Source organism: Salmo salar, chromosome ssa15, assembly GCF_905237065.1.
Source record: "Salmo salar chromosome ssa15, Ssal_v3.1, whole genome shotgun sequence".
Classification (NCBI taxonomy): domain Eukaryota; kingdom Metazoa; phylum Chordata; class Actinopteri; order Salmoniformes; family Salmonidae; genus Salmo; species Salmo salar.
Window position 1 is genome coordinate 99,026,394 of NC_059456.1, and position 27,950 is coordinate 99,054,343.

The 27,950-nt window shown below is 41.3% G+C and overlaps 1 protein-coding gene and 2 long non-coding RNA genes across 9 annotated transcripts in view; 1 reads left to right on the forward strand and 2 right to left on the reverse strand.

The window, feature by feature from the left end:
• Positions 1-476: 476 nt before the first annotated feature.
• LOC106572746 (uncharacterized) overlaps positions 477-27,950 on the reverse strand; it is an 89,540-nt gene continuing 62,066 nt past the window's right edge. Inside the window, exons 1-7 of one of the 5 annotated variants that reach the window (XR_006759329.1) lie at positions 8,643-8,861; positions 6,197-6,306; positions 4,995-5,116; positions 4,604-4,747; positions 4,178-4,382; positions 2,539-3,373; positions 477-675 (exon numbers count right to left, since the gene is read on the reverse strand). This is a non-coding gene — a long non-coding RNA (uncharacterized lncRNA). Of the gene's footprint in view, positions 676-2,538; positions 3,374-4,177; positions 4,383-4,603; positions 4,748-4,907; positions 5,117-6,158; positions 6,420-8,642; positions 8,862-27,950 lie in introns of those variants that run through there. The other 4 variants (XR_006759327.1, XR_006759331.1, XR_006759330.1 and 1 more) reach the window with 4 other exon arrangements.
• On the forward strand, positions 12,204-16,861 carry LOC106572808 (tumor necrosis factor receptor superfamily member 14). 3 transcript variants are annotated; one of them, XM_045696409.1, is made up of 8 exons: positions 12,204-13,488; positions 13,822-13,921; positions 14,016-14,129; positions 14,266-14,415; positions 14,568-14,655; positions 14,768-14,943; positions 15,093-15,112; positions 15,334-16,861. In XM_045696409.1, exons 1-8 carry the CDS (start codon positions 13,459-13,461, stop codon positions 15,376-15,378), a joined length of 723 nt encoding a protein of 240 aa, XP_045552365.1. In that variant the 5' UTR covers positions 12,204-13,458; the 3' UTR covers positions 15,379-16,861. The 3 variants fall into 3 exon arrangements, with proteins under 3 accessions (XP_045552365.1, XP_045552364.1, XP_045552366.1); XM_045696408.1 differs by having other exon boundaries at positions 12,212-13,488; positions 14,260-14,415; XM_045696410.1 differs by lacking the exon at positions 15,093-15,112 and having other exon boundaries at positions 12,215-13,488; positions 14,260-14,415.
• Positions 21,840-27,594, reverse strand: LOC123727360 (uncharacterized). The gene is made up of 3 exons (XR_006759334.1): positions 27,538-27,594; positions 23,963-24,089; positions 21,840-23,878 (listed from the first exon to the last, which is right to left on the reverse strand). It is a non-coding gene; the product is annotated as an uncharacterized lncRNA (long non-coding RNA).

A 27,950-nucleotide genomic window follows, 5' to 3' on the forward strand; every position in this document is an offset into this window, starting at 1 on the left:
ATACTTCAAAATGAGAAGATCCTGCCATGGAAAAGACGACTGGGCGGACATAAAGTGGAAAGGAGGGGAAATAATTCACACCATGCAGCAGGACACCTTCAGCTGCGGGGTTTTTGTAATGCAGGTTTGATAGTTATATTTTAAATAATTAAGCTGTTATGTGACAATTAGGTTAAACTATTTTATTTCTTGGTGTAGATGGCCAAGGAAGTTGCACAGAACTTCCCCAACATCCCCTCCCAAATTGATATGGAACTTTCAAAAACACATGGAGCAACTGCGAAAAGAAATGGCTGAGGATATGCTAAAAATGTCTGGTATGTAATGACATTTAATTCAAAGTAAATGTAAATTCTTTATTTTTATGTAGTTGTCAGACAGCCATATGTTCAGTTCATGCCTATGATTTCAGAGTTCAACAAAGCCAACTGCTTCATGTGTGCCACTGATAAAGAACCTGGATGTGGCCCAAAGACTGACTGGGTTAGTAACTTTATTTAACATGTTTATAATCTTTTGACAACAGTGACGGCATGTAAGACAATTTATGATATAACACAATGGATGGCTCATTCGTCATACTGCATTGATATTTGATATTATTTATAACGTGTTACGCTTGGCTTTGTTTTGATTGAATGTTTTGCATGCCAACGCTGGTTCCATCTGCTGTGCCTAGAAATGAAGACAAGAGTTCAACAGAGTAAAGAACACAAACTGGAAGTGCAGTCTTTGTTGTTTAAAATGTATGCTATTCCCCATCCACACTGAAGAGGCTCTGAAATGTACATCAACCAGGGATAAAGAGAAAGTTAACTCTGAAATGTTTCGTACTTATTTGAAGTAAAGTGTCTGACATGTTGGAAAAGACATGTTTGACATGTTGGAAAATCTACAATTTGTTTAATTTGTCAATATTACATTTTATTCATTGATTTACTGGCCACCATTACTGTGGTTACATGTTCAGTATATGTATTGACCAGCAAACCCACTGCAGCCTAGCTCACTCTCCGTCCCTGCTTTGGACAATTAATAGCATGACTCTCGTACTTGGCCCTAGTCAAGGGTAGTCAGTGGACATTCTGAACCTTGTTTGAAGTCACTAGGTAACATGACCAAGGAGCTATTGAAATTTTGCATTTTGAAATATGCATGTAAAACCATTTGAGATGAAAATTGACAAACTAAAGGGTGTGCAATGTGTGTCTATGCCATCGGGTTAGCTATAACCAGTTTTGAAAGTGTTAGGAGTAATGGTTAAAGAGCTGTTGAAATTCAAAAATGGTATTTGTCACTATGTTGACAGTCCCTAACTGCTGTTGGTGTATGTAAGGAAAACTACAGGCGAATATCCATCCGTCGAATATCCAACCTGAAACTGTCTTTACCTCAGTTACTGGCTGCTGTATCCAAGGGTCATCCAATCATTCGACTATGGTGGTCTGCATGAAACATGTTGGTATTAGACTCAGTCAGGGACAGGTTGAAAATGTCAGTGAAGACACTTGCCAGTTGGTCAGCGCATGCTCGGAGTACACGTCTTGGTAATCCGTCTGGTCCTGCGGCCTTGTGAATGTTGACCTGTTTAAAAGGTCTTACTCACATTGGCTACGGAGAGCGTGATCACACAGTCGTCCGGAACAGCTGATGCTATCATACATGCTTCAGTGTTGCTAGCCTCGAAGCGAGCATAGAATTAATTTAGCTCGTCTGGTCGGCTTGTGCCACTGGGCAGCTTGTGGCTGTGCTTCTCTTTGTAGTCTAACATTTTGCATGTCCTGCCACATCCGTCGAGCGTCAGAGCCGGTATAGTACGATTTAATATTAGTCGTGTATTGACGGTTTGCCTGTTTGATGGTTCGTCGGAGGGCTTAGCGGGATTTCTTATAAGCGTCCGGGTTAGAGTCCCGCTCCTTGGAAAGCGGCAGCTCTACCCTTTAGCTCAGTGCGGATGTTGCCTGTAATCCATGGCTTCTGGTTGGGGTATGTACGTACGGTCACTGTGGGGACAACGTCATCGATGCACTTATTGAGGAAGCCAGTGACTGATGTGATGTACTCATCAATGCCATCAGAAGAAACCCAGAATCCCATAGAATTATGGTCAGATTTGCCAAATGGAGGGCGAGGTAGAACTTGGTATGCATCTCCGTGTGTGGAGTAAAGGTGGTCGAGTATTTTTTTCCTCTGGTTGCACATTTAAACATGCTGGTAGAAATTAGGTAAAATGGATTTAAGTTTCCCTGCGTTTAAAGTCCCCGGCCAGTAGGACGCTGCCTCTGGATGAGCTTTTTCCTGTTTGCTTACGGCCTTATACAGCTCATTGAGTGCGGTCTTAGCGGCAGCATCAGTTTGTGATGGTAAATAGACAGCCCACGAAAAATATAGATTAGAACTCTCTTAGTAAATAGTGTGGTCTACAGCTTATCGTGAGATACTCTACCTCAGGTGAGCAAAACCTTGAGACTTCCTTAATATTAGATTTCGTGCACCAGCTGTTTACAAATATACACAGACCCCCACCTATTGTCTTACCGGAGGCAGCTGTTCTATCTTGCCGATGCACGGAAACCCAGCCAGCTGTATGTTATCCATGTCGTCGTTCAGCCACACAGCTCAGTGAAACATAATATATTACAGTTTTTAATGTCCCGTTGGTAGGATATTCGTGATCGCAGCTCGTCTATTTTGTTATCTAATGGTTGTACGTTGGCTAATTGGACTGATGGTAAAGGCAGATTACACACTCTCCGTTGGATCCTTACAAGGCACCCCGACCTACGTCCCGATATATCCATCTCTTCATGTGAATGACGGGGATTTGGGCCTTGTCGGGTGTCTGGAATAAATCCTTTGCGTCCGACTCGTTAAATTAAAAATCTTTGTCCAGTTCGAGGTGAGCAATCGGTGTCCTGATATCCAGAAGCTATTTTTGGTCATAAGAGATGGTGGCAGAAACATTATGTAGAAAATAAGTTACAAATAATGTGAAAACACACACGCAAAATTGGTTAGTAGGCCGTAAAACTGCAGCCATCTCCTCCGGCGCCATTGTAATTATACCCTGGTCTGTATTCCAGTTGACTACGGATGTGGAGAGAGGTCAGTCATATCCTGGTCTGTACTCCAGATTACTATGAATGAGGAGAGAGGTCAGATACCCTGGTCTTTATCTACTCCAGGGCCACTAGGCTGTTGCTCTGCAGGTTCAGTGTGTCAATGGTCTCCTGGCAGACCTGGGCCTCTCTCCCCCGGCTCCTCTGGGCTTCTCTCTTCACCTTCAATGCTCGGCTGAGCTGCTAGTCTAACCTTTGACCTCAGCTACTTCCTGTTTCATCTGGGTCACTCCCTCTTGCACCTGGACTACATCCTGTAGTAGAATCACAGGGTACATAAGAGTATTTTGTGTAAAACTGTGACAAAAAAAATCAGAATTAAATCCATTTCAATCCCAACTTGTTACGCAATGTAATGTGTTAGTCCTATTAATTGACTGCGATTGCGCCAATGAGAAATTTAAAACATTATCGCAGTTTGAATCTTCCTTTTATATCCATACGTTTTTAATAGATGATGCTCATACAGTATATATTTTATTGTAAAGAGCTTTGGTCTCACAAACAACAACGCAGATGCTTTTCACTCTTGAACCTGGGGTTATGAACACTTCCGTGGTGGTTAACACAAGGCATAGCTAGGCTATATTTGTTCAACAAGTGTGACTTCTTGAGACATGGCATGTTTCCAACCACTTACACATTTGGTAGATACATACACTTCTAATAGAAGTCATCTTAAATGTGAACCAAATATCCAACAGTAAAAGTATATATTTACAATGTGTTAATAAGGCTGAAAAGATTACATTTTTCCATTCTCCTCCAGTATTATCACGAGTTCCTCATACCTTCACGTAAACAGGAGAACTGAAAGTAAAGGCAGTTCTTAGAAAAGTCACATTCGCAGTGTATTTGAAAAGGACTTTAGGTGTGCTCGATCTAGGCACAACGGAAAGAGCTGAATAGTCCCAAAAGTGCAAACTGCCTGCCGGTTAAGCTAAATCATGAGCACCTGTAGTACATATTTCACCCAGGTCTGATTCACATAGATGGCTATGTAGCCTAATCTACAAATCTACACACTCAAAGCATGTTCACACCTTCCTAGACAATACCTTTAGCTGGGACAACCTGTCCTTCACTATCTTCCTGGACATGGCCTGTAGCTGGGCCAACCTGTCCTTCACTATCTTCCTGGACATGACCTATAGCTAGACTAACCTGTCCTCATCTGCCGTCCCAACTCATCCTGCTGGCCTTTAGCAGTGATCAGCTCTCCTTCCTTTATGGACAGAGTTCTACACAAGGAACTCACTGTACCTGCAGAGTACAAATACAGTATTGATTAGTATAATATAAGTGTCTGCTGTAGTTCACAGGTTTGTTCACACCTATCCAAACCGTTCAGTTCTCAGAGTACATAGGGGTAAGTGTTAAGGTATAGGGATTGATTTGGGATTAAGAGCTCATCCACCCACAGTTTAAGTTCTAAATATGTTTGATACAGTACATGTTTATATACGTGCAAAGTTCATACACACCAGAGGAGATCACATGATTCTTCCTGGCCTCTAACTCCTGCATCAATGGTTTGTTGGTTCTGTCATCTGTTCAGTAAGTGATACTGGTGTCTTCCTCCTCACTGTCCACTGTCACTGTCCACAGCATTCTCTATTTCTGAAGAACTGTGTTTGTGGCCATGTTCCAAGACACAGATATGGCCACCAAATAACATTCATTTTAGGTTATGTTTCAAAAGATAACTTTACATTTAACATTTGAAATTGATATAAAGGCTATCACATGATTCATTCCTAACTCTGTCCAAGTTAACTAAGGGTTAACCTCATGCTGTTTGGCTTGGTGTCTGTCTCAGATTGAGTTGCTTCTCTGTCCAACAGGGCTAGGAACCCTCCATGTTCAGGACCCTACCCAGAGCTGGCCTCTCTCAGCCTGTGGATCTTCTCTTCTATCCTGGCTGTATGCTGGCTCTTCTCCTGCACCTCCTTCTCCACCTCCCTCCGATTCCTGACCTCGTCTGACAGATGAATTACCTTTAATACAAAGAAACACAGAAAAGTATGTGAGGTGACCAAGGTTACTTCAGCTCCTCATTTTCACTTTGTTTCATTAGTTTTATTTTAGTTTGACAGGTTTTATATTTACTTATATATGTGTGTTGTGCTCTGTTGGTTCTGGTATCAGTTATAGTTTTAACAGTATTCTAACCTGAAGTTTCACGTTTTTACTTTCTATTGTTTCTTTTTCATTTCGTTTTAGTTTCAATGTTAGTCAAGCTTCATTGTTCAAAGGCAGAGGGATAGATGACACTGTTATAGTTAGATCACTTTTACACTGTAGTTAGGTTCAGAGATAGAGGGATAGATGACACTGTTATAGTTAGATCACTTTTACACTGTAGTTAGGTTCAGAGAGAGGGATAGATGACACTGTTATAGTTAGATCACTTTTATACTGTAGTTAGGGTCAGAGATAGAGGGATAGATGACACTGTTATAGTTAGATCGCTTTTATACTGTAGTTAGGGTCAGAGATAGAGGGATAGATGACACTGTTATAGTTAGATCACTTTTATACTGTAGTTAGGGTCAGAGATAGAGGGATAGATGACACTGTTATAGTTAGATCGCTTTTATACTGTAGTTAGGGTCAGAGATAGAGGGATAGATGACACTGTTATAGTTAGATCACTTTTATACTGTAGTTAGGGTCAGAGATAGAGGGATAGATGACACTGTTATAGTTAGATCGCTTTTATACTTTAAAAGATAATGACACTTTTATTAGTTTTATACTGTAGTTAGGTTCAGAGAGAGGGATAGATGACACTGTTATAGTTAGATCACTTTTACACTGTAGTTAGGTTCAGAGAGAGGGATAGATGACACTGTTATAGTTAGATCACTTTTATACTGTAGTTAGTGTCAGAGATAGAGGGATAGATGATGCCCACCCCACTGAGCCAACCATAGTGCTAACAACCATCAGATCCTTCTACATCTACTAGGGGCCATTTAAAGTGTCTACATGTAGGTTTTCAGACTGGGCCACACCAATCTGTATAAAATGATGAACCTTCTCATGTAGTAGGGTCATGTACCATGGTACCTTACCCCTTGTGTCCTCAGCCATGGTGGTACTGGTGAAGTTAGACTTGTTCTGATGTCCCTCTCTAGCTGCTCCGGGGTCATCGCCATGTAAAGTCCAAAGACGAAAAATAACCCTGAAGGAAGGAGAGATGACTAGAAACAATCCGGTTGACCGTTTTATGTGTGGATTAATTGTTGGAGTAGAGGACCTTGTGCATTTCAGGTAAAATAACAACTCAATGTTTATATCCCAGGACAAATAAGCTAGCTAAATTGCCATAAATGTTTAATGCTTTTCGACCTGTCCCCAAATTAATATAATTGGTTGAGAGTTTGTTTTGATATTTCGTGTCATGATCGCGTTTGGAGTGAGGGGACAAAATCAATTTGCGCACGATGGCGGATGCACTCGCGCGTCTGGTTTGGGCATGGTGTAATGGTTGTTTAAATCTAAAATTAGCTTGACGCGTTTTCGGTTATCCGAAAGACTCAGCGCATTGCTACATGGTACTTGAAGGAGAATTGGAGGTTAATAATTTATTACACTGTTTAGATTGAGCACATTTAAACGAAAGCTAAACTTCGTCATGACGATATAAACGGATGGATGTGTTCCAGATGAGGAAGGCCATCTATTGGCTGATTTGGCGGCCTGGAGTGTAGGTCATTGTTTTATGAAATGTGATCCCATATCTCCAGTGACAATAATTATGTAGCTATGAAGTGTTCTCACACGATTTCCTGATTTTCACAACTTGGAAGTTACATCATGGGGAAATGTTGTATTTTACCCACTGATAGAACATAGGCATTCACCAAATAAACAGGAGTTATGTTTTTTATTTCTGGGGGTAGATTATCCCTTTAAACTGTATAGTGATTAATCAGTAGCCTTGCCTCAACCTAGTCAAAATGCGAACCAAGGCAGGGTAAAAGATGCATTATTTGTGTATGTAGAAATAAGTAACAAACAAGGACATATTTTAATCTTGATGAATGACTATTTGTAATTTTACGACAAGCTAAGATGTTCTTTCCCTTTAGTTTACAATGTCTGTTCTGCCTCTAGTGACTCAGCTGCCTTCTGATGTTTATTAAGTCTGCTAAACTCACTCCAATTTTCACTGTTATTGAAATATGAAAAACTATGGCCTTGTCATTATTAATTAATGTTTGCTTGTTGGTAACTTAAACAGACAAGGGCCTCGAAGTGGCGCAGCGTCTAAAAATGCTGACCAGACCGCACGCGCGCATCTGAGTGCACCATCGCCCGCATGTTGATTTTGTCCCCCCACACCAGAGATCAGGACACACAGGTTGATTTTGTCCACCCACACCAGAGATCAGGACAGCAGGTTGATTTTGTCCCCCCACACCAGAGATCAGAACACGCAGGTTGATTTTGTCCACCCACACCAGAGATCAGAACACACAGGTTGATTTTGTCCCCCCCACACCAGAGATCAAAACACACAGGTTGATTTTGTCCCCCCACACCAGAGATCAGGACAGCAGGTTGATTTTGTCCCCCCCACACCAGAGATCAAAACACACAGGTTGATTTTGTCCCCCCACACCAGAGATCAAAACACGCAGGTTGATTTTGTCCCCCCACACCAGAGATCAGAACACACAGGTTGATTTTGTCCCCCCCACACCAGAGATCAAAACACACAGGTTGATTTTGTCCCCCCACACCAGAGATCAGGACAGCAGGTTGATTTTGTCCCCCCACACCAGAGATCAAAACACGCAGGTTGATTTTGTCCCCCCCACACCAGAGATCAGAACACGCAGGTTGATTTTGTCCCCCCCCACACCAGAGATCAGGACAGCAGGTTGATTTTGTCCCCCCCACACCAGAGATCAAAACACGCAGGTTGATTTTGTCCCCCCACACCAGAGATCAGAACACGCAGGTTGATTTTGTCCCCCCCACACCAGAGATCAGAACAGCAGGTTGATTTTGTCCCCCCCACACCAGAGATCAGAACACGCAGGTTGATTTTGTCCCCCCCACACCAGAGATCAGAACACGCAGGTTGATTTTGTCCCCCCCCACACCAGAGATCAGGACAGCAGGTTGATTTCGTCCCCCCACACCAGAGATCAGAACAGCAGGTTGATTTTGTCCCCCCACACCAGAGATCAGAACACGCAGGTTGATTTTGTCCCCCCCCACCATCAGGACACCAGAGATCAGAACACGCAGGTTGATTTTGTCCCCCCCACACCAGAGATCAGGACAGCAGGTTGATTTTGTCCCCCCCACACCAGAGATCAGAACACGCAGGTTGATTTTGTCCCCCCACACCAGAGATCAGGACAGCAGGTTGAAATATCAGAACAATCTCTGAACCAATTATATTAATTTGGAGACAGGTCGGAAAGCATTAAACATTTGTGGCAATTTAGCTAGCTGTTGCTAGCTAATTTGTCCTGGGATATAAACATTGAGTTGTTATTTTACCTGAAATGCAGGTCCTCTACTCCAACATTGAATCCACAGATAAACGGTAAACCGGGTTAGTTTCTAGTAATCTCTCTTTCCTTCAGGCTTCTTCTGACTTGATATGGCGGTTGGCAACTAACTTTACGGTGCATTACCACAGCCGACTGGAGTGTGGACCTCAGTTCATCTTTCAATCACCCACGTGGGTATATGCTCCTAAACACCAATGAGATGGGAGAGGCTGGACTTGCAGCGTGTTGAGCGTCACAAATAGAACCAAGTTATATTTTATTTAACCAAGCAAGTCCATTAAGAACAAATCATTATTTACAATGAAGGCCTACCCCGGCAAAACCCTAACGACGCTGGGCCAATTGTGCGCCGCGCGATTGGCCGGTAGTGATACAGCCTGGAATTGAACCATGGTCAGCAGTGATGCCTCTAGCACTGAGATGCAGTGCCTTAGACCGCTGCACCACTCGGGAGTTACAGATGGTCGCGAGCAGTGTGGGTGCAATGATTGAATAGCATGTATGTGTACATTTATTTTGCAATGCTCACGTACGCGACTTGTCCGGTCAGCATGTTTTAAGGCACTGCAATGCAACACACGTGCCAATATCCTCCAAACACCGGCTTCTCGGGCATTATCACTTAAATATACATTCTACAGACCCTACTGAGTATTCCCTAGAATCATTTTTACTTCGGCACTTACAATTGGCTTTAAAAGCAAACTATTCTATTTCACATACAGTGATTTGCACTGGGGGCATTTATTTGACCTTGGAACATGTTTTAAAACCCATATGTTGCAAATGTCACTTAAATATGAAAAAAATAGCACAATTATTTTTTTCATGTCATGAATTAAAAAGGTTATTTACGCGTTTGTTATTATGTTGAACTTTTATTTAGAACTTTTTTCGTGTTACGCTGATCGTAAAGTGAAAGTAAAATTAGTCCAGGGCCTACACTACTGCGATCAAGGCTGCGGTAAGATAAATATGACATATTTACGTAGAAATAGTCTACTTTACATGTTCCGCGCTGTAGCCTAACTTTAAGAATCATATCTTTTCATATTGATGAATGAATGTGTAATGTTACTACATCGAATAGGCAGGCCTATGCTCCGCTGTTCTCTCTTTTTGTTTTCGATATTCTGTTCTGCCTCTGGTGACTCCCGTAACTCCCTTCTGATTTTAAAAGTGCGCTGCTAAACTCACTCGAATTTTCACTGTTCTTGAAATATGAAACGCTATGGCCTTGTCATTATTCATTAATGCGTGTTACTTAAAAAACGGACAAACGAATATAAGGAACACAACATCACATGAGTGCCAGTCAGCAGCCCAGACAGACTGCTGGGCTACTTTGTTCTTTGTCCCGCTGTGGGGGTAGAATGCTTGCGAAACAGACCTGGGGCCTCATTTATAAACTGTGTGTATGTAAAAAATAGACCCCAAAACATGCATACTTTTACTGCGGCACATAGAATAGTTTTTTTCTCTAAAAGCCAATATGTATTCTGTGTTATGTGTTAACATTTAGACTACGTTACCCAGCAGGCTATGCGGGGGCAGAGGGTTGAATAATGCCTTGCATGGCTAAACATATGGTTTTCTAGCTGGAGTATATGTTCATTAAAAGTAGTTAAACCTACGCCCCGGTTTGTCATTATATAAGGAACAAACATAACATATTCCATATTCAGTGAGTTTATTTGTGGTGAATGTAATGGGCGGAGTTAAAGGCCAGCAACACTGTATTATTCAGGATCCCGTGGAACTACACCATATAGACATGCAGGCATTGGATGAATGGCTTCCTTGTTGCAGGTCTATGCTACTTCGTGAGTATTAAAATATCACAGAAAAGATGAGGAATTTATTACGCAATGATCATGGAAATGTGTTTAACCTTTATTTAAGCAGGGGGTCCATGGTATCTTTTGCAGATGAGCCCTGCATGAACATCAATTACACTAAACATATATACACTGCTCAAAAAATAAAGGGCACACTAAAATAACACATCCTAGATCTGAATGAATGAAATAATCTTATTAAATACTTTTTTCTTTACATAGTTGAATGTGCTGACAACAAAATCACACAAAAATAATCAATGGAAATCCAATTTATCAACCCATGGAGGCCTGGATTTGGAGTCACACTCAAAATTAAAGTGGAAAACCACACTACAGGCTGATCCAACTTTGATATAATGTCCTTAAAACAAGTCAAAATGAGGCTCAGTAGTGTGTGTGGCCTCCACGTGCCTGTATGACCTCCCTACAACGCCTGGGCATGCTCCTGATGAGGTGGCGGATGGTCTCCTGAGGGATCTCCTCCCAGACCTGGACTAAAGCGTCCGCCAACTCCTGGACAGTCTGTGGTGCAACGTGGCGTTGGTGGATGGAGCGAGACATGATGTCCCAGATGTGCTCAATTGGATTCAGGTCTGGGGAACGGGCGGGCCAGTCTATAGCATCAATGCCTTCCTCTTGCAGGAACTGCTGACACACTCCAGCCACATGAGGTCTAGCATTGTCTTGCATTAGGAGGAACCCAGGGCCAACTGCACCAGCATATGGTCTCACAAGGGGTCTGAGGATCTCATCTCGGTACCTAATGGCAGTCAGGCTACCTCTGGCGAGCACATGGAGGGCTGTGCGGCCCCCCAAAGAAATGCCACCCCACACCATGACTGACCCACCGCCAAACCGGTCATGCTGGAGGATGTTGCAGGCAGCAGAACGTTCTCCACGGCGTCTCCAGACTCTGTCACGTCTGTCACATGTGCTCAGTGTGAACCTGCTTTCATCTGTGAAGAGCACATGGCGCCAGTGGCGAATTTGCCAATCTTGGTGTTCTCTGGCAAATGCCAAACGTCCTGCACGGTGTTGGGCTGTAAGCACAACCCCCACCTGTGGACGTCGGGCCCTCATACCACCCTCATGGAGTCTGTTTCTGACCGTTTGAGCAGACACATGCACATTTGTGGCCTGCTGGAGGTCATTTTGCAGGGCTCTGGCAGTGCTCCTCCTGCTCCTCCTTGCACAAAGGCGGAGGTAGCGGGTTGTTGCCCTCCTACTGCCTCCTCCACGTCTCCTGATGTACTGGCCTGTCTCCTGGTAGCGCCTCCATGCTCTGGACACTACGCTGACAGACACCACTAGAGTGAAAGCACCGCCAGCATTCAAAAGTGACCAAAACATCAGCCAGGAAGCATAGGAACTGAGAAGTGGTCTGTGGTCACCACCTGCAGAACCACTCCTTTATTGGGGGTGTCTTGCTAATTGCCTATAATTTCCACCTGTTGTCTATTCCATTTGCACAACAGCATGTGAAATTTGTCAATCAGTGTTGCTTCCTAAGTGGACAGTTTGATTTCACAGAAGTGTGATTGACTTGGAGCTACATTGTGTTGTTTAAGTGTTCCCTTAATTTTTTTGAGCAGTGTATATATATATATATATATATATATATATATACACACACACACACACACACACACACACACACAATACATGAAAAGCAAACACAATCTACCTAATGATGATGTCAGCAACCATATTGATTTTTAACAGTCAAGTATTGACCCATCAGTGCAGATGAAAGGGGTGGAGAGCGAGAACAGATCCTCAAGCAACTGAGATGCAATGTAAAGCAAGACAGCAATCCATGCAAAACACAACATTTATAAATAATTGCCTAGGAAATAGATGCCTATTTGTAATTATTTTAAAATGCAAAGATTAAAAAAATAGATTCTCTTCTCACTAATGGCAAATGATTGCATCTTGTTATTAACCTGTTTATTGTTATGAATAAGCCTGTCCATATCCCCCATTTGCACAAAATACTAGTTTAATGCGATACTGTTTTCAATGCTATACTTCAACAACTAGAAACTTTGTGTAGGCGTGGTCTAAAGTTTGCAGGAAGTTGGGCTTATTTTCATGTCAAGTTCGGTTTTTATAAATGCCAACTTCTGCTTGAAAACTGTCACACTCAAGTTTTAGGGTCCATTTTGTACATATGCACGGTTTATAAATTAAGCCCCAGGCCGGGGTTTGAAAATGTACAGCTAAGGAGGAATTTCTCAATCTAAAGGCACACCCTAGATTGGAGGCAATGTCTTAAGTAGGTGAACATGTTATTACTCCAACCTCTTGAAAGTGAAAAATTCACACATTTTCATTTGTCTAAAACAACTTTAAATTGAAGGAGTGCCTTTGCATTGACGGCTTGCACATGAGCAGTTCGGCTCGAGAGACCGTTACACCCGATGACGTGTTTCTACTCATGAGTTTAGCAAGCCAAACTTGCCATGACATCACCTACAATTGTGATCGAAGATTTCTATTGGTGATGCAGTTTTAGTCTGTCTTCATATTGTGCTGTCTTTGGGAGAATGGACATTGCTCCATGTACAAGGCTACTTCACCACAAGATGGCAGCATTCTCTAATAATTTGCCAATTTCTGTTTCATACTTCTCAAACTAGCTTCAACTTTTTTCTGTGATTTAATTCAGCAAGATATCACCATTTACAAATTTGAAAGGTTATGGTTCAGTTTTATTCACATTGATGGTGGTGACTGATAACTCAGGGGTGGCCAGCCAACATTACTGTATTATATTTATTAACTGCGCAGTTTGTGCAATATTTAAGCATAATATAATTGAGCTATTCTTACTATACAGTGCATGTACTAAAATACATTTAGTCTACAGGTCAGTTCATCTCAATACTTCAAAATTCCTAAGAACTTCACAAATCCAGTGTGTGGGTCTTCCAGTGAGTTGGTGAGGAATGAGGAACCATGGCACAGTTTGAAACCTTGATATGGACTGTGAGTGAAACATTTCTGATTTGCACATTATGTGGCTTTGCATCTTTTTACTTATACTTGTACGCTGTGAAACAGAATGTAAGATCGTGAAATCAGGATGGTTTGTACGAGGCTCTTTTCACGCAACAGAAATTCATGGCACCAAACAGTATGCTCAATTCACAATACGACACCACATTTACAAAAGCCAGTTTAAAAATAGTTCTACATAATTACATTATATTTGAATAGTGATTATTTTAGTTAGGAAAATTATAACTAGTTGTGTAAGTTTAAAAAATACACATCAGTTTCAATTTTAGTGATTAGTGTATTTTTTTCCTCTACTTCCAGATACCTATTATATTGGTGCTTGTAAGCATTGGGTCCTGTATTGCATGTGGTAGAGCCGAGTACAGAATAGGGGAGGAATGTTGTCCCATGTGTTCACCAGGTAAGGACCCTCTCTTTACATCATATGAATCACCAGACGTTAATACATCACCAACACTAACAGAAAAACATGACGTTGTGATTTTCTCCCCCAGGAAATCGTGTATATAAGCATTGTACTGAATTCACCAGCACCAGCTGTGTGCCCTGTGTTGATTCTACATTCTTTGGTCTCATAAAATGCAAAGTGTGTACCAACTGTGATCCAGGTAAGAGTGGTCCTGTGTGTCTGTACTGAAACCCAGACACAAACACTGATATGTTAGTCTATGTTGTTATGCTATGAGGATATGTCAGTTGTATCTGCATCAGATAATACAGGCCATGTTTTCTCTATAGGTTTGGGTTTGAAGGTAAAGCAGCCATGTAGACCTTCATCAGACACTGTCTGTGGGACACTGGAGGGGTTCTACTGTCTAGACCCAACTAAGGATGGTTGTAGAGCAGCCCAGAGACACAGCAGCTGTAAACCTGGTCAATACATCAGTCACACAGGTCTTCCGTCTCACTCATAATGCTAATTGTGTTGTCATAATTCAATTTAGTCAAGTTGGTAACTTCAGTGTGAATAATCATTAGTTATTGAAATTAAATAAATGGGGTGACAAATTAATTTTTCATTAATATTTCATCATGTATTTGTGCAGGAACAACATCTACAGATAGTGTGTGTGCTGACTGCCCTGGTAAAACTTATTCAGATGGATCATTAACATCTTGTCAACCACATACAGAGTAAGTGTGGACATTATTAGTTAGTTCAAATGCTTATTCCCCTGAAGATAAATACATTAATATGCTCAAATAGAAACTTTAAAAAACATACCTCGATTTATGTCTTTAACAGATGTGAATTCTTGGAAATTGAACCAGGAACTCCTTGGTCGGATTCAGAATGTGGAGTTGCTTCACTTCCCACAGCTGGAATCATAGCTGGTGTTCTCATATGTTTTTTCCTGATAGGCACCATAGCTGGTGTTTGTTTATTTATGAGAAAAAGGGTGAGAACAAGACAAAACTTAGGTAAGATGACTGTATTTTTACCATTCATTGTTTTCATTGCCTGTGATATTCAGTTTACTCTGAATTCTACATGTTCTACTTCTCATTTGTATTATTGTTTGTTTCCGTTTGGTATGCTTTTATGTTGAACATCTTGTCTTTTTTAATAGGTTCTCAAATACCTACACAGGTATGTTTGGAAATCTATGAATATATTTAATCACATTGTACTACTTTTCACTTCTACGTTTGGGCCAGTTTCCCAGACAGAGATAATGCCTTGTTTTGGAATGTAAAGCACTTTAAATGGAAAATCTCCATTGAATGCGCTTCTTAGTCCAGGACTGAGTGTAATATCTGTCCGGGAAACTGGCCCAATGTGTTTCACTAATTACTGATTCCATTTGATAGGAATCCCCAGATCGGGAAATACCAATGCTGTCTGGGGGAACTTGAAACGGTAAGGCACACCTTCAAGGTTTTCTAAATATGTGTACAGTATAGTTTTTATGAGTTAAAAGAATTGTATATGGTATATAACTTTATCAAGTCATCAATGATATGATACAAGAGTATAGGACAAGCTATTGTACTACAAAACATTGTCCAGAATTTAAATTAATTACTGATAAATTACAAATGACTTCTCTCCCCAGATTCAAGCCCCCATCACAGTCAGGAACTCCACATTCTGTAATCTGTGGTCTACTGGCTGGCTGGTCCAACCATCTATAGTGTATCTTAACACTACATGTTAAATGTGATATTGTAGAATCTGGTTGATATAAAAACAGGATTCTACACCACATTCTATTGTAGTGTAAAGAAATGAAAACACTTTGAAACCCAACCTCCAGTAAGAACAATATGACTTCTAAATACCTGTTGACAGAGGACCACTGTATCTTTGTATCACATGGGGATGTTTGAAACGTACTCCTCAGCCTGAACTGTCCCCACTTGGATCACCGAATAGATAGCTTTTCATATGGGCGCCACTGGTAAGATGCTTCGGAAGGGTGGTCACATATCAGCTTCTGCCTACAGACAACAGACTGGTCTAAAATGAAAAGGACCATGTGATGAGTATAAATGAGCTTCACCTTGCTAGGAAACAGCTTCGGGAGGTGAGAACCCTCTGCTCAGCCCAGGGGAAAGTCAAATGTTTTGATAACTTCAGGACCACAACATCTATGTCAGCCCAGACTATGGAACTCCTATTGGGACTTGATAATATCTTGAGACACAGATTACTGGATACTGGTGCAGGATGCAGTGTTCGCTTGGGGAAGGTGCCCCAGAAATTAAAAACATCTACAAACATGGTTAAATGGATAATTTTACACTACAAGAACATCAAGATCACGCTCATAGAAGCAGACAAGGACATCAACAAACCGATACAACTTCACTATAGACTGTATGGATCACAGAAGTGTGAAAAGACAATATTTCAGGAACTATCCTGAACGGCTTCCACTCCTATCTCACATTAAAGGTCAGAATAAGTATTGTAGAAGAGTGCAGGTCCACTCAGTCACCTGTGGTGTCCCCCTCCCCCACCATGTTTATCCTCTCCATACGTACACTCGACCATGTAGTCAGATGACTCGGGGTCCTCTTCCACAGTTTTGCGGATGACATGCATGTATACATCAGAAAATGTTCCCAAATCCCTCAAAGTACAGGCTTGGTTAATTAAAGCTCAACATTCAAAAACATGTAACAAGCTGTCCTCCAGGGGGCAGTCTGGGGTTGTTTGGCTCCAGGAGAAGAGAATACAGCCTGGATTAGCTTCAATCTCAGCCTCTTATGCTGGAAGACATGACTTAAACTCTTTAAATCCTTCATTAAGTATGCCTTACTATTAATGCCTTACATGATTGCTATAGAAATGTTTGTGGTCATATGCACATCCTTTAAAACTTACAGTACCAGTCAAAAGTTAACACACCTACTCATTCATGGGTTTTTCTTTATTTTTACTATTTTCTCAATTGTAGAATAATCAAATATATGAAATAACATCAAATCTATGCAATAACACATATGGAATCATGTAGTAACCAAAAAAAGTGTTAACCAAATGTAAATCTATTTTAGATTCTTCAAAGTAGCCACCCTTTGCCTTGACAGCTTTGCAAACTCTTGCCATTCTTTCAACCAGCTTCACCTGGAATGCTATTCCAACAGCCTTGTTGGCTGCATTTCCTTCACTCTGCGGTCCAACTCATCTCAAACCATCTCAATTGGGTTCAGGTGATTGTGGAGGCCAGGTCATCTGATGCAGCACTTCATCACTCTCCTTCTTGGTCAAATAGCCCTTACACAGCCTGGAGGTGTATTGGGTCATTGTCCTGTTGAAAAACAAATGATAGTTCCACTAAGTGTATTGCTGTAGAATGCTGTGGTAGCCATACTGGTTAAGTGTACCTTGAATTCTAATGTCCATTGCTTGTGTTTCTTGGCCCAAGCAAGTCTCTTCTTCTTATTGGTGTCCTTTAGTAGTGGTTTCTTTGCAGCAATTCGGCCATGAGGCCTGATTCACGTAGTCTCCTCTGACCAGTTGATGTTGCGATTTCTGTTACTTGAACTCTGAAGCATTTATTTGGGCTGCAATTTCTGAGGCTGGTAACTGTAATGAACTTATCCTCTGCAGCAGAGTTAACTCCGGATCTTCCTTTCCTGTGTCGGTCCTCATGAGAGCCAGCTTCATCATAGCGCTCTATGGTTTTCGCGACTGCACTTGAAGAAACTTTCAACATGTTCCGTATTGACTGACCTTCATGTTTTAAAGTAATGATGGACTGTCGTTTCTCTTTGCTTATTTGAGCTGTTCTTGCCATAATATGGACATGGTATTTTACCAAATAGGGCTAACTTCTGTATACCACCCCATACCTTGTCACAACAAAACTGATTGGCTCAAACGCATTAAGAAGGAAATAAATTCCACAAATTAACTTTTAACAAGGCACACTCCAGTTGACTACCTCATGAAGCTGGTTGAGCGAATGCTAAGAGTGTGCAAAGCTGTCATCAAGGCAAAGGGTGACTACTTTGAAGAATCTCAAATATAAACTAGATTTAGATTTGTTGAACACTTTTTTGGTTACTATGTGATTCCATATGTGTTATTTCATAGTTTGGATGTCCTCACTATTATTCTACAATGTAGAAAATAGTAAATATAAAGAAAAAGTCATGAATGAGTAGGTGTGTCCAAACTTTGGACTGGTACTGTAGGTGCTGGCCTAATAATGTCGAGATGAAAAAGGATTGAACCGTTGTCATTAAATGTGGTAGTAAGGAGCATATACAGTGTCCAGGCCTTTCTGTTCTTTTTATAACCACATCACTGGTGACCACCACATCACTGGTGACCACCTCATTGCTTACGGTGACAGCATGATAAGGATGACTATGAATGAGGAGAGAGGTCAGTCATATCCTGGTCTGTACTCCAGATTACTATGAATGAGGAGAGAGTCAGTCATACCCTGGTCTGTATCTACTCCAGACGACTATGAATGAGGAGAGAGGTCAGTCATACCCTGGTCTGTATCTTCTCCAGGGCCACTAGGCTGCTGTTGCTCTGCAGGTGCAGAGAGTCAATGGTCTCCTGGCAGACTTGGGCCTCTCCTCAGAACCTGGGCTTCTCCCCACTTTCAGTGTCCGGCTGAGCTGCTTTGTCTGACCTTTAACCTCAGCTGCTTCCTCTTTCCTTTGGGATACTTCCTCCAGCAGCTGGACTACAATCTGGAGGATCACAGAATCAGTAGATCAAATACCTTGTATTTATATTGGATTGACATTAGTTAATATCTGTTAATACTACTGACACTAGAGGTCAGTACAACCTAGCCAGTGACCGGATGTAAGACCTGTGTTAATGGAGATACATTATCTAAACCCTTTCTTTTACATTGAACTCAGCTGCTTCCTGTTTAGTCTTAGTTAATATCTGTTAATGCTACTGACACTAGAGGTCAGTACAACCTAGCCAGTGACTGGATGTATGCTCTTTCTAAATAATAAACTTATTTTGTTACAATGGACTCACTAGTGTGCAGACTCACCAAAACAGATATATTATATTCCAGCACATGCTGACATGGTGATATGAACATCAAATTGTATTTATATAGCCCTTACATCAGCTGATATCTCAAAGTGCTGTACAGAATGGACAGAGTCAACTGACCATATGATTATATTTGTGACAATCCTCTTGTGGTTCTGGAAAATAATATGATTGGAGCTGTAGCAAGCGTTCTATGGCATCAGTCAGAATAAAGGATCAGTTGGAAGATTGTTATGACTCGCTGCACTTGACTCAACCACTTTCAGGATCTCTCATTGAAGATACGTTTATTATGATCCCCATTAGCTACTGTTCCTGGGGAAGCAGGGATTCTGAGCCTCCAAACATCTACAAGATCTAACGATCAAATCATATTTCATTTTGATGATGATCACTGAATGATTCCCTTCACAGTTCAGAGTAACATACAGACCTGTGTTGCTGGAGATACATTATCTACACCAGTGGAGGCTGCTGAGGGGAGGACGGCTCATAATAATGGCTGGAACGGAGCAAATGGAATGGCATCAAACACATGTAAACCACGTGTTGTATTTGATACCATTCCACACATTCAACTCCAGGTGTTACCATGAGCCCATTTCCCCCAATTAAGGTTCCACCAACCTCCTGTGATCTACACCCTTTCTGTGTAAGACTTCTCACAAAGACAAAAAGCCTGGGGGGTGGCAGAGTCGATGTATCAATGAGAAATAGGTTTATATTGATATTGGCTTGACATTAGACTTAGTTCATGTCTGTTAATACTACTGACACTAGAGGGCAGTACAACCTATCTTGTGACCGGATGTAAGCCCTGTGTTGCTGGAGATACATTATCTAAACCCTTTATTGTACATTACTTGCCAATCTTTGAGGTTTCTCATTGAAGCATTGTTTGACATCATCAATGCACTTGCCCTAGTCTATTTTCTTAGACATCCATGAGCAAAAACTACATCACACTATAATGTATTTTGGTATCATTGAGTGTTTTGCAAGGCTTTTCACTAAGAACCACAAAAAACCTGACTCAAGCAGAAAGAGGTGTAACCATGTTTCAGACTAGAGATGCAGGGGTTGGAACACTTCTGTTCTGTGGTTAGAAAGAGGCTGTTTCAACTTCAACTTTCAGCTTGCTCTTACTGTAAGTCAAACACAGCAGTTTCCAACAGCACACATGGTAGATATGCTGTATTCTATTCTAGTGTGCATTACACACACACACAGGTATTTAGGCTTCCTAACCGTGATTCAGTCTTTCTAACTTTGTCTCTTTAAGAGGAAGTGTAGCATATAAACAAAGTTATCTGATGAAGTAACAGGAAAGGTGTGTCGCAACCTGCATCAGGGTGTCATTCTACTCCATACAATGAGTTAGTTCCTCATACCGTCATGTAAACAGGTGAACTGAAAATAAAGTGTGTGTACTATATTTAGACACAATGGAAACAACTGAATAGTCCCAAAAGTGCAAACTCTACCTGCCAGGTTAAGCTAAATCATGAGCAGTTGTAGTATATGACCCAGGTTTGATTCACACATATAGCCTCATCTACAAATCTACCCCCTCAATGCATGATCCTACTGTTCATACTGTACCTTCATGGACATGGCCTGTAGCTGGGCAAACCTGTCCTTCACTACCATTTTTTTAAACATTTTTTTTGTCATTTAGCAGACGCTCCTTCCTGGGTATGGTCTGTAGCTGGGCAACCTGTCCTTCACTACCTTCCTGTGCTAGAGGCATCACTACAACACCCATGCAATACATCCTCCAAACACCGGCTTCTCGGGCATTATCACTTAATATACATTCTACAGACCCTACTGAGTATTCCCTACAATAATTTTACTTTGGCACCTAGCATAGTTTTTACTTTAAAAGCCAATATCTATTTCAATACAGTGATTTGCACTGGGGGCATTTATTTGACCTTGAAACATGTTTTAAAATCCATATTTGTTGCAAATGTCACTTAAATATGAAAAAAATAGCACAATTATTTCTCATATCATGAATAAAAAAGGTTATTGAAACGTTTCTATTATTAGGTTGGAAACTTTTATTTAGAAAATTGCCGAAATTACTTTTTTAATGTTACGCTGATCGTAAAGTGAATGTAACATTTGTCCAGGGCCCTACACTACTGCAATCACTCAATCAATCAATCGTATTTATAAAGCCCTTTTTACATCAGCCGATGTCACAAAGTGTTGTACAGAAACCCAGCCTAAAACCCCAAACAGCAAGCAATGCAGATGTAGAAGCACGGTGGCTAGGAAAAACTCCCTAGAAAGGCCAGAACCTAGGAAGAAACCTAGAGCGGAACCAGCCTCTAAGGGGTGGCCAGTCCTCTTCTGGCTGTGCCAGGTAGAGATTATAACAGAATATGGCCAAGATGTTCAAATGTTCATAGATGACCTGCAGGGTCAGATAATAATAATCACAGTGGTTGTAGAGGGTGCAACAGGTCAGCACCTCAGGAGTAAATGTCAGTTGGCTTTTCATAGCTGAACATTCAGAGTTAGAGACAGCAGGTGCGGTAGAGAGAGGGTCCAAAACAGCAGGTCCGGGACAAGGTAGCATGTCCAGTGAACAGGTCAGGGTTCCGTAGCCGCAGGCAGAACAGTTCAAACTGGAGCAGCAGCATGACCAGGTGGACTGGGTACAGCAAGGAGTCATCAGGCCAGGTAGTCCTGAGGCATGGTCCTAGGGCTCAGGTCCTCCGAGAGAAGAGAAAGAGAGAGAGAGAATTAGAGGGAGCATACTTAAATTCACACAGGACACCGGATGAGACAGGAGAAATACTCCAGATATAACAGACTGACCCTAACCCCCCGACACAAACTAATGCAGCATAAATACTGGAGGCTGAGACAGGAGGGATCGGGAGACACTGTGGCCCTGTCCGACGATGCCCCCGGACAGGGCCAAATAGGCAGGATATAACCACACCCACTTTGCCAAAGCACAGTCCCCACACCACTAGAGGGATATCTTCAACCACCAACCTACTACCCTGAGACAAGGCTGAGTACAGCACACGAAGATCTCCCCAACGACACGAACCAGAGGGGGGCACCAACCCGGACAGGAAGATGACGTCAGTGACTCAACCCACTCAAGTGACGCACCCCTCCTAGGGATGGCATGAATTTATCACTGCTGAAGTGAAAGCCATCCTCTCTTGGGGAATGCTGCTTTTTAGTTAGCTTTGCGACAGTATCAAAAATACATTTTGGATTGTTCTTATCTCCTCAATTAACTTGGAAAAATAGGATGATCGAGCAGCAGTGAGGGCTCTTTGATACTGCATGGTACGGTCTTTCCAAGCCAGTCGGAAGACTTCCAGTTTGGTGTAGCGCCATTTCCATTCCAATTTTCTGGAAGCTTGCTTCAGGGCTCGGGTATATTCTGTATACCAGGGAGCTAGATTCTTATGAGAAATGATTTTTATTTTTAGGGGTGCGGCTGCATCTAGGGTATTGCGCAAGGTTAAATTTAGTTTCTCAGTTAGGTGGTTAACTGATTTTTGTACTCTGACGTCCTTGGGTAGGTGGAGGGAGTCTGGAAGGGCATCTTGGAATCTTTGGGTTGTCCGAGAATTTATAGCACGGCTTTTGATGATCCTTGGTTGGGGTCTGAGCAGATTATTTGTTACGATTGCAAATGTAATAAAAATAGTGGTCCGATAGTCCAGGATTAGGAGGAAAAACATTAAGATCCACAATATTTATTCCACAAGACAAAACTAGGTTCAGGTTAAGAGTATGACTGTGGGAGTGAGTAGGTCCGGAGGCATGGTGGACAAAACCCACTGAGTCAATCATGGCTCCACATGACCAAGGAGCTATTGAAATTCTAATGTAAAAAAAGTTTGTACTTTGTTTATGCTCCCTAACTAATTCAACTAGGAATACAAAATGCTGCTCACATTTCCACATGTTTATTAGCTTTTGAAAGCGAATTAATGTCCAAACGTGAAAATAAGAACAGTGCAATGTTGTGCGCAATTTCTCCAACATAATGATACTTATTTGTAGTCGTGGCTCAAATGATTTGTAAGCTATTGAGGTTTGAAAGCGCGAATATCCGTCGAATATCCAACTTGAAACTGTCTTTTCCTCGGTATTAAGCAACGAGTCAGAATCCGAGTCTTCTCTGGTTTCCCCTCCACCCGTTACGGGGTCTGAGACGCCGAAGCCTCCCACCATTAGCTCTGACAAATTGAACACCCTTGTCATTGGTGACTCCATTACCCGTAGTGGTAGACTTAAAAATAAATCATCCAGCGATCATACACTGTTTACATGGGGGCAGGGCTACCAACGATCAGGCTAATCTGAAGATGGTGCTGGCTAAGGCTAAAACTGACGAGAGTAGAGAGATATTGTTATCCACGTCGGCACCAACGATGTTAGGATGAAACAGTCAGAGGTCACCAAGCTCAACATAGCTTCAGCGTGTAAATCAGCTAGAAAGATGTGTCGGCATCAAGTAATTGTCTCTGGCCCCCTCCCAGTTAGGGGGAGTGATGAGCTTCTACAGCAGTGTCTCACAACTCAATTGCTGGTTGAAAACTGTTTTCTGCCCTTCCCAAAAGATAGAATTTGTAAATAATTGGCCCTCTTTCTGGGACTCACCCACAAACAGGACCAAGCCTGGCCTGCTTAGGAGTGACAGACTCCATCCAAGCTGGAGGGGTGCTCTCATCTATGAACAATGAACATGAATTAAATGTCATTACATACCAGACATTTTTTGTATATCCTCAGCCATTTCTTTTCGCAGTTGCTCCATGTGTTTTTGAAAGTTCCATATCAATTTGGGAAAGGATGTTGGAAGTTCTGTGCAACTTCCTTGGCCATCTACACCAAAAAATAAAATAGAGTTTTTGACCTAATTGTCACATAACAGCTAACCATTCATTATTGAAAATATAACTATCAAACCTGCATTACAAAAACCCCGCAGCTGAAGGTGTCCTGCAGGATGGTGTGAGTTATTTCCCCTCCTTTCCACTTTATGTCCACCCAGTCGTCTTTTCCATGGCAGGATCTTCTCATTTTGAAGTATTCTCTTTTTTATGTAAACATAAAGGAATTCTGATTAGTTTATAGGCAAATTAATACACAGGCCAAAACCGTATGCTGATTTCCTTATCACTATAATCAAGTAGTAGTAATTTTCTTTATGGCCCATTCTACACACAGCCTAAATTATAGGAGCTGAACCATTTACAGGACAATAATAAAAGTAGCATATAGGATCCAACCCTATCACAGAGTGAATAAATGTAGAGTGTTTGTAGACTTTAAGAAAAACATATTAAGTGACAGTTTCATCAGTATGTGCTTAAAGAAAGTCATATCACAAAGATCACAGCTGACAGTGCCCACCAAATCTATGACAATAGAGAATGAATTGTAAGCACCAAAGAGTGTTTGTCAAAATAATATCTGAAAATGTCAGTTGTTGAACATAATACTTCTATTTGCAATAGCAATTTATGATATATGCAGTTGAGGAATATTCCATGTACCAACACTACATGTAGGATGGACATACGACATTCCCACATACAGTAGACACATACATAGAGGCATTTTTCAGCTATGATTTCACCACTCAGAATCCAGATTGGATATGACAATGGGGCCAGCACAGGACGTAATACACCCTTACAACCATCTACTTTTTGATCTTCTTGACTTCTTATCTGGTAAACTGCTACTGTGTGTCAAGAAAAGAGCCCCAATTAGGGGTTAGTGTACTCCAGTAAAAAAGGGCTGGTTTAGATGAAGAACTATTGCCCTGTGTCCCCGTTCATAGGGGCATGAGAGACTAGTCAGTGGTAGAATTGAGTTGGCATTTTATTGGCCCAAACACCCACAGACCCACAAGGTTGAGGTTACACATGGACAGTAACCTCCACCTTGTATTTTTTATTTTTATTTTTTTGCATTGATGCATAACTGTCCAAGAATGGGATCCAAAGTGTTAGGAAATATTTGTTCCCATAAATACAAAGGAGGATGTCTCTCCTCATACCTCTGGCACTTTAGTCAGACTGCCAGACTGTGCACCACAGAGCCAATCAGGAGAGAATACATACAGGTCAACGGTGCCAATAGAAAGTCAAGGTGTGTGTCTGTGCCTTTTGGATTACTCTCTCTTTACAGAGAACCCCTGTGGTTCAAGTCAAGAGCTACCCTTCCCCTTTCAGTCTGCTCTGCGCATGTCTGAAAGTGACAGAGTCAGCAGCCAAGAGAGTTTTTCACAGTATGTCATAGAAAATTATTACACTTATGAATGTATGTAAAATGCTAATATGTATTAGATCCAGTACAATGGAATATCTAAGACCTGAATTTGAATGCAGCGTGTTCCAATTCCTCCTTCTCTTTCTGTCCAGCAGGGTCAACCAAAAACACTTGGCATGATTGTTCATGCAGATACTGGGGATGCAATATAGAAATGTATTGATCCCTTAAATGATTTTACTATTAAATGACCCATTTCACAACCCTCATACCCCTTCACAAAAAATGTACCTAAATCAATTTTGGAAAAAGGATTTTACAATGTTGTCTTTGCAATAAGGGCTGTGAAAGGAAGACTGGACTCTTGAGGCAAAGAGCTGGGGGACAAATGCAAATATGAAACAAACTTGTAAAAGTATGCTTTAGACTAACAACAACCAGCTTAGTGGGCAACATGACAACTAATGTCACAGTACCATGCAGCTGTATGCCAACAACAAAGAACAGTTACACATATTTCCAAACAAATGTGGACAAAAACATGACAATAACTATTACAAACAACAGCAAGTATTGCATGGAGTGCATAAGGATGACCAGTGCACAAGCAAACATAACTTCATTTACTATTTTAGAGGCCACCCTCGGGCAAATGAGTCCAGTACATCTGGACCAGAACCAGGTTATTCTCCAGTGCTGTGACCCTCATCAAAAGAAAAGCCCTGAAAATAGTGATGACTCAACTGTCACTACAACAGCATCCCCCTCTACTGTCCATATCCCACAGCTGACTTAACATTTACCATGGCACTGAGCTGTACTATTTCTTTATTAACATACAGCTGTGGAAGTGTTTTACAGCTCCCAACAACAAGATTTCTATGCTGCAAAGTCAAAATAAACAGAACTAGTTAGTAGTATATGTTTATGTACCAGGGAAAACAAGGCTTTGACTTGAAATGACTTGCCAGAGTCACACAAAAAGCTTAGTCTTTGATATTTCAACATAGTAAGGACAAAAACGCTTTTAGACCTACAAGCTAAGAAGGCTATGGATATGGTTGTCATGGATCTGGGGGATCTCATGGTTCTTGGAGTGTAGACAAATGGTAGAAGGTTTGAGGGTGTTATGAAACGGGAGTGGGGTGGCGTGGTGCTTATAACATAATGACACCTAACTGGAGCTAGACTGAAAAGGCATCAATACCGTCCACTCAGCAGGACCTGAGAAAGCAAGAAACTGGAAATAACATTTTATGCCCGACCATAAGACTTACTAAAATGAAAACATTGACTCTGAATTGCAACAGTTACACAGTCATTGACTATCCTATTGAAGCTTGAGGACTGTTAGAAAGGAGTCTAGGGACCATGGAATATCCTGCATTGTGAGATTGTAATGTCCTGGAAGGGTTTGAGGGTACAAGGGAGTCAGACAGATAATAGTAATCACTGTTAACTACTCTATCAGTCAGATACTCTCTTTTTCTCCAAATGACTTCTGAGTGTGGGTGTCCACTGTACAGCAATGTCCACACCTACTGGGTCTCAGGCTTACAGATTTAACCTGTTGGGGATCTTATCCCGATATCGGGATTCATTGTCAAGAGACCACGGCGGGAAATTCAAAAACTGCAAGAATCTAATAATTTCAATTTCTCAAACAATCAACTATTTCTCACAATTTGAAAGATAAACATCTCCTAAATCCAACCACATTGTCCGATTTCAAAGAGGCTTTACGGCGAAAGCATAAAGTTAGGTTATGTTAGGAGAGTACATTGAAAATAGCTGTGTGTAATGTTTTGTCAATTCAAAGACAGGCGTCACCATAAGCGGATAACCAGCTAGAATTATGCACCAACCTTTGACAATCTTCCTCAGATGACACTCCTAAGACATTATGTTACACAATACATGCATTTTTTGTTCCATCAAGTTGATATTTATACCCAAAAACAGCATTTTACCGAAGCGGTGAAAATCAGATTTTTTTTTTCTCTCAAATGCTTCCGGTGAACAACGTTACAAATCACAAAATTACTATTCGATAACATTGGTAAATTATATTATTGTCATTCAAATATTCATAGTTTAACATTTCGTAAATGCTACTGCAATGCCAGATTTCAAAATAACTTTACTGGGAAATCACAATTTGCAATAAACCGGGTGCTGTGCTAAGAACAATAGGCTAGGCTATACAGGTTAGCACCATCTGTAACCATGTAATATCAAAATTACTATTGTCAATATTCCCTTACCTTTGATTATCTTCATCCATTGGCACTTCTAGAAATCCCAGGTCCACTACAAATGTGGTTTCTTTTGACAAAGTTCATAATTGATGTCCAAATAACTCCAAGTTGTTCCATGTTGTTAGCGCTTCGGTAGGCTACTAAAAAGTAGCGCGGGGGGGGGGGGAGTCACGGCGAAAAGTAAAAAAAATAATCTATTTACATTGTTCAAACATGTCAAACGTTGTTTAGCATCAATCTTTAGAGCCATTTTTAACGTGAAACATCAGTAATGTTTCAACCCGACCTCTCCTGTGTCTTGAAAAACGTCTTTGAAAAATGTATCGCATCACATGATTGCGCAGGTGCAGCCAATAATGAAGTGACGACATCCCAGGGAGGTCAACTTCTCTTCATTGCCATCCGGTCTCTGTTCATCA